The sequence below is a fragment of the Vombatus ursinus genome, unplaced genomic scaffold (genome assembly GCF_900497805.2).
Source record: "Vombatus ursinus unplaced genomic scaffold, bare-nosed wombat genome assembly UNPS02006779.1, whole genome shotgun sequence".
In the NCBI taxonomy this organism is placed as follows: domain Eukaryota; kingdom Metazoa; phylum Chordata; class Mammalia; order Diprotodontia; family Vombatidae; genus Vombatus; species Vombatus ursinus.
The window spans coordinates 1,289,347-1,303,391 of record NW_020946557.1 but is presented as its reverse complement, the minus strand read 5'-3'; the positions used below and the strand labels follow the sequence as shown (position 1 = coordinate 1,303,391).

The 14,045-nt window shown below is 34.3% G+C and overlaps 1 protein-coding gene across 3 annotated transcripts in view; it reads left to right on the top strand.

Moving 5' to 3' along the window:
* Positions 1-14,045, top strand: part of LAMA4 (laminin subunit alpha 4) — a 188,198-nt gene that overhangs the window by 167,671 nt on the left and 6,482 nt on the right. For all 3 annotated transcript variants that reach the window (XM_027848621.1, XM_027848619.1, XM_027848620.1), the window contains 6 exons: positions 2,426-2,610; positions 3,710-3,899; positions 6,245-6,400; positions 8,514-8,673; positions 12,205-12,335; positions 13,626-13,719. In XM_027848621.1, coding sequence (XP_027704422.1) covers positions 2,426-2,610; positions 3,710-3,899; positions 6,245-6,400; positions 8,514-8,673; positions 12,205-12,335; positions 13,626-13,719 — 916 coding nt within the window. The remainder of the gene's footprint in view (positions 1-2,425; positions 2,611-3,709; positions 3,900-6,244; positions 6,401-8,513; positions 8,674-12,204; positions 12,336-13,625; positions 13,720-14,045) is intronic.

Below are 14,045 nucleotides of genomic sequence, written 5' to 3'. Positions count from 1 at the left end.
AGAACTCACTATTTAACAAAAACTGCTGGGAAAACTGGAAAATAGTATGGCAGAAAATAGGCATAGACCAATATCTTACACCATATACCAAGATAAAATCAAAATGGGTACACAATTTAGATTTAAAGCTGATACTATAAGCAAATTAGGAGAACAAGGAAAATTTCCCTGTCAGATTTATGGAAAAAGGAATAATTTATGACCAAACAAGAGACAGAGAACATTATGAATTGCAAAATGAATAATTTTGATTACATTAAATTGACAAGTTTTTTCACTTACAAAGCAAATGCAACCAAGATTAGAAGGGAAGTAGAAAACTGGGAAACAATTTTTATAACCAATGTCTCTGATAAAGGTCTAATTTCTAAAATATATAGAGAAACTGAGTACAAGTCATTCCCCAATTGATAAATAGTCAAAGGATATGAACAGGCACTTTTCAGATGAAGAAATTAAAGCTATCTATAGTCATGCGGAAAAATTATCTAAATCACTGTTGATTGGAGAAATGCAAATCAAAACCAATCTGAGGTACCACATTACCCCTATTAAATTGGCTAACACAACAAAACAGGAAAATGATAAATGTTGGAGAGGATGTAGGAAAATTGGAATACTGATGCATTGTTAGTGCAGTTGTGAACTGATCCAACCATTCTGGAGAACAATTTGGAATTATGCCCAAAGGGCTATAGAACTGTACATACCCTTTGACCCAGCAATACCACTTCTTGGTCTGTGTCCCAAAGAGATCAAAAATTGGGAAAGGGACCCACATGTATAAAAATATTTATAGCAGCACTTTTTTTGTGGTAGCCAAGAAATGGAAATTGAGGGGATGCCCATCAATTGGAGAATGGCTGAACAAGTTGTGTTATATGAATGTAATGGAATACTATTATTTCATAAGAAATGATGAGCAGGCAAACTTCAGAAAAACCTGGAAAGACTCACATTAACTAATGCTAAGTGAAATGAGCAGAACCAGTAGAACACTGTACACAATGTGAACAGCCACATTGTGCAATGACTGACTTTGATAGACTTAGCTCTTCTCAGCAATGGAAGGATCTTAGACAACTCCAAAAGACTCATGATGGAAAATGCTATCCACATCCAGAGAAAGAACCACGAAATTTGAATGCAGATTGAAGCATATATTTGCTCTCTTTTTGTTATTGTTGTTTCTTTTCTCATGGTTTCTCCCATTGGTTCTAATTCTTCTTTACAACATGACTAATGTGAAAATATGTTTAAAAAAAAGAAAGAAAAAAGAAAATTTCTGCACACAGCAATAGCAAGATTGTATGTTGATCAACTGTGAATGACTTAGCTATTCTCAGCAATACAATGATCCAAGACAATTCCAAAGGACTTCTAATGAAAAATGCTTTCCATCTCCAGAGAAAGAACTGATAGAGTCTGAATGCAGATTGAACCATGCTATTCTTCACTTTCTTTCCTTCTCTCATTTTTTTTGGGGGGGAGTGAGTTTTCTTCTACAAAATGACAAATACTGAAATATGTTTTACATGATTGCACATATATAACCTATATTAGATTACTTACTATCTCAGGGAGGAGGGAGAGTGAGGGAAGAATAGAATTTGGAACTCAGAACTTAAAAAAAAAAAAGAATGTTAAATCATTTTTGCATATAATGGGGGGGAATATTAAAAAAAGAAAATATCTGAATCAAAATATTACCATACCCAAAAAGATATACTGTGAAATAGTCAAATTGTGGGGGAACATCAGATTATATGTGATTTTCTTTTACTAATTTTCTGAAATTCAGTCCAAATTAAAATGTCAGCCTATGATCCTACTCAATGCCTAAATTTTGAATACAAGAAAAAGAAATGGTGAGCGTAATTAAAAGAGACAATCTTTTAAAATCTTATTATATTACAAGTTCTTAAACATGTGAAATTATTTTTAATAAGTATATTCTTTATTATATTTCATTTCAAATTCTAATTTACATGTTGAATTGCATTAGCATTTCCTTTAAAATTCAGAGCTTATTAGTTCATTACTTCCCAGCATTCTGTATTGTCAATTTCTCTGTTTTTATTTATTCTTTTAAAATGTATGCTTAATTTCAGAGAAAATGAGATCATAGATTTTAGAGCTAAAAGAAACTTTAGAAGTCACTGAACCCAGATCCCTCATTTTTACATATGAAGAAAATGAGGTCGAAAGAGGTTGAGAGTGTGAAATGGAAATTCATGGTTTTATATTGAATCCTTTTTTTAATGTGGTACTGTGTACGTGGAATGTTCTTTTCCATTTTTGTCATTTTGTATTTAAGGTCAAAATCAACAAAAATTTTAAAAAGCATTAATTTTTAGTGAATTTCATCTACTACTATTTCAGCACTATATTTTTGTATGATTTTTCATTTACTTTTTTTGTACAGAGTGAGAAAAATAAAGATTCACCTCGTAATCCAATTGGCCTGAAATCCCTAAAGCAGAATGTTTCTCGGGACTCTCACTGTCAGCTTTCCAGCAGTCCAAAAGCCATCTCCCATGCCTATCAGTATGGAGGGACAGCTAACAGCCGCCAGGAGTTTGAACATTTAAAAGGAAATTTTGCTGAAAGGTAAAGTAAAACCCAATCCTTCTAATAATTATAGCTTGCGTATATATGGTATAGTACTTTTAGTATTGTAAAATGCTTTTCATACATTATCTCTTTCAAGCATCACAACAGCCCTGGAAGGCAGGTGCTATTATTATTCCAGAGATGCAGAACTTTGGACCTAGAGAGATGAAGTGATTTCCTGAGGGGATGATGACAGCTAACATTTATAGAGTGGCTGTAAGATTTATGGGCAGCTAGGTGGCACAGTAGATAGAGTGTTAGGCCTGGAGTCAGGAGTTTAAATCTTCCTGAGTTTAAATCTGGCCTCAGATACTTCCAAGCTGTATGACCCTGGGCAAGTCACTTAACCCTGTTTGCCTTAGTTTCCTCACCTGTAAATCAGCTGGAGAAGGAAATAGCAAACCACTCCAGTATCTTTGCCAAGAAAACCCCAAATGGAGCCACGAAGAGTCAGACATGACTAAAAAATGACTGAATATTGATAGAAGGGATTTCCTCAGCTAAAAGTTCCCTAAACCAATGAAATCACAGGTCCTGTCCATGGTCCATACATATACCTGTACATTTACATATATATGTTATAGCTATAGCCACATATACATATGTATCATGTGATTTAATTTTTGCTCAGAAAAGAACAAATTAATCTCGGCTTTTATCAATGAAGGCAAAGCCATGAACACATCAGAAATATTTTGAAAAATCATATTCTTGGCAAAATCTTTTGATTTCCATAAACCACTTGGTGTTTCCACTCAAGGGTGAGATTTCTTATCACATGAATTTCAACCAGACTGCCAAATATACTTTCCAAAGAACTGAATGGCCTAAATTTAATATCTTTCATTGAAGAAAGTCAAGGCTATAAGGAACTATAATTCATCTCTTGATTCTACTTGACAAAAGTTCATTAATTCTACTGAGAGAGACAATTGTTAGTATCACCACTTGGCATTTAGGTAGTATTTTCCTATTCTAAGCATTTTGTAACCATCTGTTAATTACTCAACAAAAATATCTTGCTTTTGGGGGAGGCCAGAGAATATAGTAAATTCCATTTTTCAGATAGTTTTTGTTTTTAATTTTCATTTCCCAGGTCTCAGTTTTCCATTCGTTTGAAAACTCGTTCTTCCCATGGAATGATCTTCTACATCTCTGATCAAGAAGAAAATGACTTCATGACTCTTTTTGTAGCACATGGCCGACTAGTCTTCATGTTTAATGTTGGCCATAGGAAACTGAAGCTTAGGAGTCAGGAGAGGTATAACGATGGATTGTGGCATGATGTAAGTTGAAAAATGAAAGTTAATTGATCATCAAACATCTTGAACCAAATGCATAGACATTAATGACTTGATATGAGCATAAATGGAAATCCCTATTCTAGCATACATTTTTTAAGCATTCTTATAAATACATCTTTTAAAATATAACAATACTGAGGCATCTGAAAAAAGATACACGCTTATCCTTTGACTCATAAATTGAAGTCAAAGGAAATGAAAACTTAAGATTCCTGATTCCCCCTTATCTCAATTTATTCAAATATTTAAGATTGTCTTTGCCCAAAGGATTTATTAAGCACCTACTGTGTCCAAAGGCACAGTGGAGGATAGATGAAAGAGAATTTTAAAACAGAATTATAAAGGCAAGATATACAGAAATTAATCAATTAAATAGTTATTTTGTACATCCAAAGCAGTATATACAAAAGGACAAAACTAAGTGGTACAGACAATGGTTCTATTTGAGTTTAGGAAAAGCAAAGATGAGTGTAGGCAGGAATAACTGGACAGAGCTTTTATATAAATTATATTTGGAAATAAGCAGCTGTTAGTGGAAATAATACTATAACACCAAATCACTCTACCCTGATGTCTAGTAATATGAGTGTCAGTTCCGCATATACATGAAGAGAAAAAAAGATGAAAATGAATAGTACACAACTTCTAAGATCATAAAACACATTGGAAAGCTGGAAGAATGACTCAGATGTATAGCCTGAGGGACCCAGGAAGATAACAAGGCAAGCTTACTTTGAAATATATATCTATCTCTCTCTGTGTTTATATATGCTCATAGATACATATATTATATACATGCATGACCATATATGTATACATAGATTTATATGTGTGTACATGTGCATACATATACATATGTACTTATTTACCTACATATACATATATGTATGCATATAAAATTCAATTTAACAGGTATTTGTAGAACCGCTATACGGCATCAAAGAATGGTAACATACCCTGTGGGGATCTCCCTCCCACCAGAGATAACCAACCAATCAATCAATCAATCAGAATGCATTTATTCAGTTTCTACTATGTACCACTCACTATGCTAAGTGCAGGAGATAACAAAGACAAAATAAAGCATTTCCCACTCTCAAGGAGCTTATATTCTCTTGGTAGAGATAACATTTACATATATGAGTATATACATGAATATATATATGAGTATATATACACACATATATATGTGAAAAAATGAATACAAGATAATTTAGAAAGGGAGATATCTTAATGCAATGTTGAGGGAGATTCAAGATTCTAGGGTACAGTACAAGAACTGGGGAGCACCCACAAGACAAAACATAGCACAAGATAACCATGAGCTAGCAGAGGGAAAGCAAAGGAAGACATCTTTATTAAAGGGAAATACAATATGTGATGCAGTCAGGGGTGGAAACAAGTGGAAGGGGATGCTAAAACCTAGCATCTATTTATAGGATTCTTGTCAGGGTTCAAGCAGAGCCAGACTTTGAAAGGAGGGATTGCCAATTCAAAGGCTTAGAGATAAGAGATGGAAGGCTATGTATGAAGGTCAGTAAGAAGGCCAGTAGACTGGATCCCAGAATGCAGGAAGGGAAGTAGTATATAATGAAACCAGAAAGGTAGGCTGGGTCCAGAAATTGCTGGCCTTTAAAAGCCATACAAGGAAACCAAGGATTTGAGAGGTTGTGACCTCGAGTTACACTGTGAAACAGTGGTCAATCTAAAACATTAACTTCAGGCTCTTTGATTTCCAAATTGGTCCTCTTTCCATTATACTTTGCCATCTCACTTAAGCTTGTTTCAGTTGAAGATAATACAGAGGAGGATAGAGATTTGGCATATGTGATTAAATATTAAGAAGTTACTGGCCAGGTGAGAAAATACATGAATATAAATGGTTTCAATATAAATATATTTCTAAATTTAACATTTATATATATATAGATATAGATATAGATATAGATATAGATATATAAAACCATGTAAAGATATTTTCTTTTTTTTTTAAGGCAATTGGGGTTAAGTGACTTGCCCAGCGTCACATAGGTAGTAAGTGTCAAGTGTTTGGTCTGAGGCCGGATTTGAACTCAGGTCCTCCTGACTTTAGGGCCAGTGCTCTATGCATTGCTCCACCTAGCTGCCCCTTAAAACCATGTAAAATGTAATATACATATAAAAGACTCCAAATGGGAAACTTTGGAGTAGCTATGATTTTATAAAATGGAGCCTTTTCATCTCACAGTGTTTGTTATTTTAACCATAATATTCTATGCAGTTGCTTTTTTTCACTGTATGTAACCTCAGCCTTGTCCCTGTGCTATTTTTCCTTTACCTCCATCAAGGTGATATTTATTCGAGACAAAAGCAGTGGTCGTTTGATAATTGATGGTCTCCGGGTCCTGGAAGAAAGTTTTCCTCCAACTGGCACTGACTGGAAAGTTGAGGGTCCTATTTACTTGGGAGGTGTTGCTCCTGGAAAAGCTGTAAAAAATGTCCAGGTAATCATCATTCAACAAGCATATGGTAATTATTTAGTAGTCGTCAAGTAAACCACACACAGATAGAATCATAGAGTCATAGATTTTAGAGTTAGATAAGACTTTATAAATTATTTTATTCTATTCTCCTCTTCCATCACCACTCTCTCCCCTCACTCATTCGACACTCATTTGGCAGATTAGAGAAACCTGTTATGAGATAAAATTATTTGTTGTGTCAAAAACAGGAGCTCAGAAATTAATAAAATGCTATTTGTTTTCTGTTAATCTTGTGATTAAAGGGGCATAGATGTCTCCATCTATTCTGGTATGGAGATGAAATGAAGTATGATTCAGCATCTAAAGACTGACAAGAAAAGCTAAAACTCATGCTAAAGTAGTAAACTTTTTCTAAAGATCACCATTAGCCAGATGTCAATACAGAAATAATTGGCAATCCTAGCCATCTAACCAACATGCACTGAGATCTTTATACATATAAGGTTCTTTTCTTTTTTTTGCTTGAAAGTCCTTTATTTCATTAAATATCCATTTTTTGGTTGTCATCCTAGCTTCCTTGCCTTCTGGAATAATATATTCCAAGCCTTCTACTCTGAGGATGAATTCTTTTTAAAAAATAATTTCAACATTTCTATGAAATATAAAGACAGGATCTTATGAGATCCTTTTTTTTTTTAATGAGAAAAGATGGTGACTAGACTTGTTGTTTACTTAGCAATAGGAAACTCCTAGTACAGAAATTCCTTCTACCAAAATAAATTGGTGCCTGTTCTGCAATTTATAGTCCCAGAGAACTGCCCATGGCCGTGAGAGATTAGGTAATTTGCTCCAGGTTGCACAGCCAATAATTTCTAGATGCAGGATTTGAACAGAGGTCTTACTGACTCTAAGGCCACATTTCTATCAATGAAGCCATCAGGCCTTTCACAGAATCTCATAGAAGGATGTAATGGCAGAAATATGATTACAAGGACTGACCTCTGGGGGAGAAGCTCTATACCCTATCAAGAAAATGCATTCCTGTAATATATAAATACCCATTCAATTCTGAAGCTAGCTTTGTAATCCATTAAAAATGGTGATTACGGTAACATTTAAATATTCCATTTATCCCCACCTTACTAAAATGATTTCCAGTCATTTATCAATGGAGTGAGTAGAGACAATGGATTTGCCTTAATACAAACAAAAAACAGATTTAAATCTAAGGTATGGCTAAAAAGACAGCTCACACCCACACCCTGTGTTATTCACTGTAATAGCCATGAGTAAAATTTAAAGTTAGAGAATTAGAGTTATTAGGTAAGTTCCACTAAGAGCTTACTGAAAAGATTCTGGGGGGAAATTTTCCACAGTTAAAGGGAAAAGTTACCATCTCTGAGAAGTCCAACTTTCACATTCCATGTAGCATTGTACTTTCAGCCTCTCAACCAGATAGTAATGTGAAAAACAGGTTCTATGATATTTGATTAGCCAGAATGGACCACAAGCGCTATTGTCCTAATTTTCACACAACAGCAAGAGTTGTTCTTAGGCATACCTAGCAGCATTCAGTTAATCAACAAGTATTTATGAAGTGTCTACTACGTACCTAGGATTGTGCTATATGCTCTACCCTAAAACAAAAATGACACAATCCTTACCCTCAAGAAGCTTACACTCTACCAGGGAGAAACAACAAGTACACATAAAAGTAAATATAAAATATATACTCCAAGTAATTTCTGGGAAGCCAGGGAGCAAAGTAATAAAACACAATAGCTTGAATATTTAAGTATTTAAATCAAATGTTTAAATATTTAATTCATTTCATGGATGTATGTGGAAAAACTCTTTGGCTTAACTGCCTAAGGTTAACACTATTAAATATCAAATTCTATCTACAATGAATTCAATTTAAGAAAATAACCCCCTGTAGATAGGACAAAATGCAGCTGCATTAAAAAGGACCAAACACTTGAATAGTTGAATAAATAAAATATAAATAGATGTTGTTACTTTCCCTTAATGCTTGTAAGCCCTACAAATTTGCTCCCCCCTTAATGTGTCTATGGAGTACATGAGAAAACTGATTTTTTTAAATGAATATTCCATTAATCTCTTCTTCCCTCAGATTAATTCAGTCTACAGTTTCAGTGGTTGTCTTAGCAAACTTCAGCTCAATGGGACCTCAATTACCACTGCTTCTCAAACATTCAGTGTGACTCCTTGTTTTGAAGGACCAATGGAAAGTGGAACATACTTTTCAGCAGAAGGAGGATATGTGATTCTAGGTAACATGGTGCTAAATAATGTGATTCATGAAATGTTTCTTCATTGGTAGCAACTAGATAGGAAGAACTCTTGGGCTACCAGACAAGAATTTCAGAAAATCCCCTACAAAACAACCCAACATGACCCTCCTCCATCACTGTAACTCTTCCTTACTCTCTACTAAAATCACACCATGCAACTACCAATCATTTGTCAATGGAGTGAGTAGAGAGTATGAATTTACCTCAATACAAAAGAAAAACAGATTGAAATCTAAGGCGTAGTCAGAAAGTTAGCTTACTCCCAAATCCTGTATTACTCACTATCATGCTTATGAGTAAAATTTAAGGTCAAAGAATTAGAATTAGAATTATTAGGTAAGCAGCACCAGAGGGTGCCATTGAAAAGATTCTAGCTCTTACACTGGATAATAACATCATATATTTAGAGCTAAAAAGGACCTTAAAAGTCATTAAGTTCATCTCTTTCATTTTGTAGCTGAGCAAACTAAAGTTTAAACAGGTCTTGCCCAAAGTCACATAAGTAGTTAGAGGGTACTGCTGGTATTTGAACCCAGGTTATCCGACTCCAAATCCACCCTCTTTCCACTGGGCTACAGTACCTCCCTTCTATTGTGTCTTCTGCTCCTATTTGATCTCATTCTAGACCCCACCCTTTTCTCACTTTGTTCTACCTACTTACCCACAGATCCCATAACCCATGCCTATAAGAAAACTCTAAGTCTCTTTCTCTTTATGTTTATTGATTGATCACCCCTGGTAGCTTATTAATGCATTCTTTGCCCCTACCTCCAGAAATAAACAACTCTTAAAGTCTCATCTTCCTACCCACATCCCAAAATTTCCTTGTCCCCAAATACTAAGAACAAAGTTGCCTGGGAATATTGTGTGCTTTTCCTAGCTGGCACACAGTTTTTATATTTTCTCTTTCTTACCCACTATCACTACACTCACAAACTCACATCACTGTGCCTTTTGTTTCATTCAAATAATAAAAATCATTATCTAATCCTTCTCAGCATAAAATCTTTAACAATTTATGTGCTCTAAAACTTCAAAAACTAGATTATTTTCTTATTATCTTTCCCCTAATATATTTTTATTTATTTCATTAAATACTTCTCAATTACATGTAAAAACATTTTAACATTCATTTTTTTAAATTTTGAGTTCCATAGTCTCTCACTTACCTCTCCCTTCCTTGAAAATGCAATCTGATATAGATAATAGATGTGAAGTCATGCAAAAAATACTTCGATATTAGCCATATTACAAAAACAACAACATACATACATACATGCACACAGACCAAAAAAGAAAAAAAAGAAAAAATGTTTTAAAAGTATGCTTTGATCTGCATTCAGATTCCATAATTTCTTTCCCTGGATGTGGAATTTTTCATTATGAGTCCTTTGGAATTGTCTTGGATCTTTGTGTTGCTGAGAATAACTAAGTCATTTACAGTTGATTATCATTATAATATGGTTATTATTGTGTACAATATTCTCCTGCTTCTGCTCACTTCACTTTGCATCAGTTCATATAAGTCTTACCAGAATTTTCTGCAACCATCTCCCTCATCATTTCTTATAGCACAATAGTATTTCCTCACAATCATATACCGCAACTTGTTCAGCCATTCCCCAGTTAATAGGCATCCCCTCAATTTCCAATTCTTTGCCATCGCAAAAAGAGCTGCTATAAATATTTTTTTATAAATAGGTCCTTTTTCTTTTTATTTGATTTCTTTGGTATACTGACCTAGTAGTGGCATTGCTGGATCAAAGGGTATGCACAGTTCTATAAAATTTAAAGCATAGCTCCAAATTATACTCCAGAATGGTTGGGTCAGTTGACCCCTATACCAGCAGTGGATTAGTGTCCCGATTTTTCCAGATCCCCTCCAACATTGGTCGTTGTTCTTTTCTGTCATATTAGCCAATTTGATAGATGTAAGGTGGCATCTCAGAGTTTGTTTTCATTTGCATTTCTCTGATCAATGGTGATTTAGAGCATTTTTTCATATGATTATAAATAGCTTTGATTTCGTCTTCTGAAAAATGCCTGTTCATATCCTTAGATCATTTATCAATTAAGGAATGATTCATATTCTTATAAATTTGATTCAGTTCTCTATATATTTGAGAAATGAAGCCTTTATCAGAAAAACTTACTATAAAAAAAATTTTCCCAGTTTCCTTTTTCCTTCTCATCTTGACTGCATCTGTTTAATTTGTGCAAAACCTTTTTTTAATTTAATGCAATCAAAATTATCCATTTTATATCCCATAATACTCTCTATATCTTGTTTGGTTATAAATTTTTCCCTTAGCCAGATCTGACAGGTAAAATTTTCTGTGATCCCCTGATTTGGTTATGATATCACCCTTTATGTCTTAATCATTTACCCATTTTGCCCTTATCTTGGTATACAATGTGAGATGTTGGTCTATACCTAGTTTCTGCCAAACTGTTTTCCAGTTTTCCCAGAAATTTTTGTCAGTAAGTTCTTGTCCCAAAATCTTTATGTTTATCAAACACTAGATCACTATGGTCATTTACGACTAGGTGTATCATGCACCTAATCTATTCCACTGCTCCCCCATTCTATTTCTTAGCTAATACCAGACTGTTTTGATGATTACTGCTTTGTAATTTAGTTTGAAATCTGGTACTGCTAGCCTACCATCCTTCACACTTTTTTTATCACTGATTCCCTTGATATTCTTGACCTTTAATTTTTCCAGATGAATTTTGTTATTGTTTTTTCTAGTTCTATAAAATAATTTTTTGGTTCAAAAGTAGATTTAAAAAGAGAAAGATGGCATATACAGGGCAAGGAGAGGGGATGTCACTGGGGATTTTGAATTCTAATTTCCAGGGAGTCTTCTTGTTGTTCAGTAGTTTCTCAGTTATGTCCAATTCTTCATGACCCCAGTTGAGGTTTTCTTGGCAAAGATACTAGAGTGGTTTAACATTTCCTACTCCAACTCATTTTACAGATAAGGAAACTGAGGCAGACAGGGTTAAGACTTGGACAGAGTCACACAACTAGTAAGTGTGTGAGGCCAGATTTGAATTCAAGAAGATGAGTCTTCCTGACTCTAGGCCCAGCACTCTATCCACTGTACCACTTAGTTCCCCCTTCCAGAGAGTAATGATCCTTCATAAATTTAATAGTGATGCTGGTATCTGATGTTAAGATGGCACTTAAGGGTTACAAGTTGCTTCATAAAGGTTATCTCATTTAAGGCTCATGACAATCCTGTGAGATAGGTCCAACAAGCATTATGCCCATTTTACAGATGAGGAAGCTGAGGTTTACAGAGGCTTGGTAATTTGCCTACAGTTACACAGTTCGTAATACTACAACCTAATGAAAATACTCATTTTGTAAATATTCGCTGGAACATAGTCTGAAATTTTTAAATAAATCATAAAAATGTAAACTCTATTGCTCACAGAATCAAATAAAGCTGGGGGGGAAGTATGCTAAATATGATTTTATATTGATAATATTTCTTTCTACAGATGAGTCTTTTAATATTGGATTGAAGTTTGAGATAGTATTTGAAGTTCGTCCCAGAAGTAGTTCAGGAATCCTGGTTCATGGTCACAGTGTGAATGGAGAGTACCTGAATGTTCACATGAAAAATGGACAGGTGGGAGCTTATTCATGTCTTCCTTCCTTGACCCTTGGATTCTAGACTAGAAGATGATTTCTATTATGGAATTATGACATAAATCTACAACTAATGAGATAAGGGAAAGTAATAAAAATTAAATATGAATGTGAGCATTTTAATTCCAATGAACCTTTTGGAGTTTCCTTCCCTTAGTATATTGTCAAAAAAAAAGCTACATGGCAAGAACACTTTGCCCAAAATAGATGGTTTGTTGTAGGGATAATATTTGGCCAAGTCTAGTTTGTATTGCATGGCATCTGAGGTCCCTACAAACTCTGAGATTCTATGATTATGTAATAAATGATGTATTTGAATTTATTGCTTAAGAATAGCAAAATAATATGACAATGCTCGCCTCCCATCCCTACTCCCCATCCCCACCCCCCAAAAAGTGAGGAATGTTGACAAAGTAGGGAAAGTGAATACCTTTTTTCATAAAATCAACTGTGATCCTAAAAGCATGTAATCAAACTATATACCAACTGCCACCAGATTTTATCGATATACCATTCTTAATGACTTGCAATCTGAAACTTTGCAATTATAATTTAAAACTACTTCTACTGAAAAGTAATATAACATTAGATTCATAAGAGAGCTGTTAAGTGGCTCAATGTATAAAGCACTGGCCCAGGAGTGAGGAGGATCACAGTTTAAATCAGATACTTAGTAGCTGTCTGACCCTGGGCAAGTCACTTAACCTTGTTTGCCTCAGCTCTTCATCTGTAAAATGGGCTGGAGAAGGAAATGGCAAACCACTCTAGTATCTTTGCCAAGAAAACCCCAAACGGAGTCACAGAGTTCGATACGTCTGAAATTACTCAACAACAGATTCCTAAGAGTCCTGCATATAAGTACTAGTAAAGAAAAAAGCTACATTTTCAATGATGAATGAGATAAATAACTTTAGTCCAAGTACATTTTTTCCTGTTAAGTCATTAAAATATCCATAAAAGAATGTCATGTATTGTCTGTCTTTTCTATTCTCTCCCTGTGCTTTCTTTTTTTCTAAAATCTGTCGCTGTTTTGGTTTCTCATTTAGGGACTTGAATATATAAAGATTACTTAACTTATCTGGCAAAAGAGTGTCCCCTAGTGTACAAATATGGAATATATCTCTTTGTCTGAAGCTATGGATGGGTTATCTGTTACACATTAGGAATTGTTTCAATAAGGAAAATGTCAAACATAACTGAGAGAAAAAGTGAAACACAAAATAATTTTCTGTTAATTAAAAGGATAAATGATTTTATACTGTTTTTACAGGTCATAACAAAGGTCAACAATGGGATCAGAGACTTTTCTACTTCAGTTACACCCAAACAGAGTCTCTGTGATGGCAGATGGCACAGAATAACAAGTGAGCAAATGTGAATGGTCTATGTTTCCTTGAAAAGAATGGACATAAGCATTCATGTGGAATGTAGACTGTGATCAATACTATAGGTGGAATGATTATATGATCAAAATAAAATAATCAAGGAAAGTAGCAAAAGAAATGACTATACTTTTGGCTAAAGACATATGTTGACTCTAAATATTTTCTAGAGGTTACTTCCCCATTCTTCAAGTCATGGAACATGCATGATACTGTTTTTAATATAATCAAAACTATCACATTTTGAATTAACTCATATTGTTAAATGTCATGTCCATGATATGTTAAAAATCTAATTCAGTGCATGA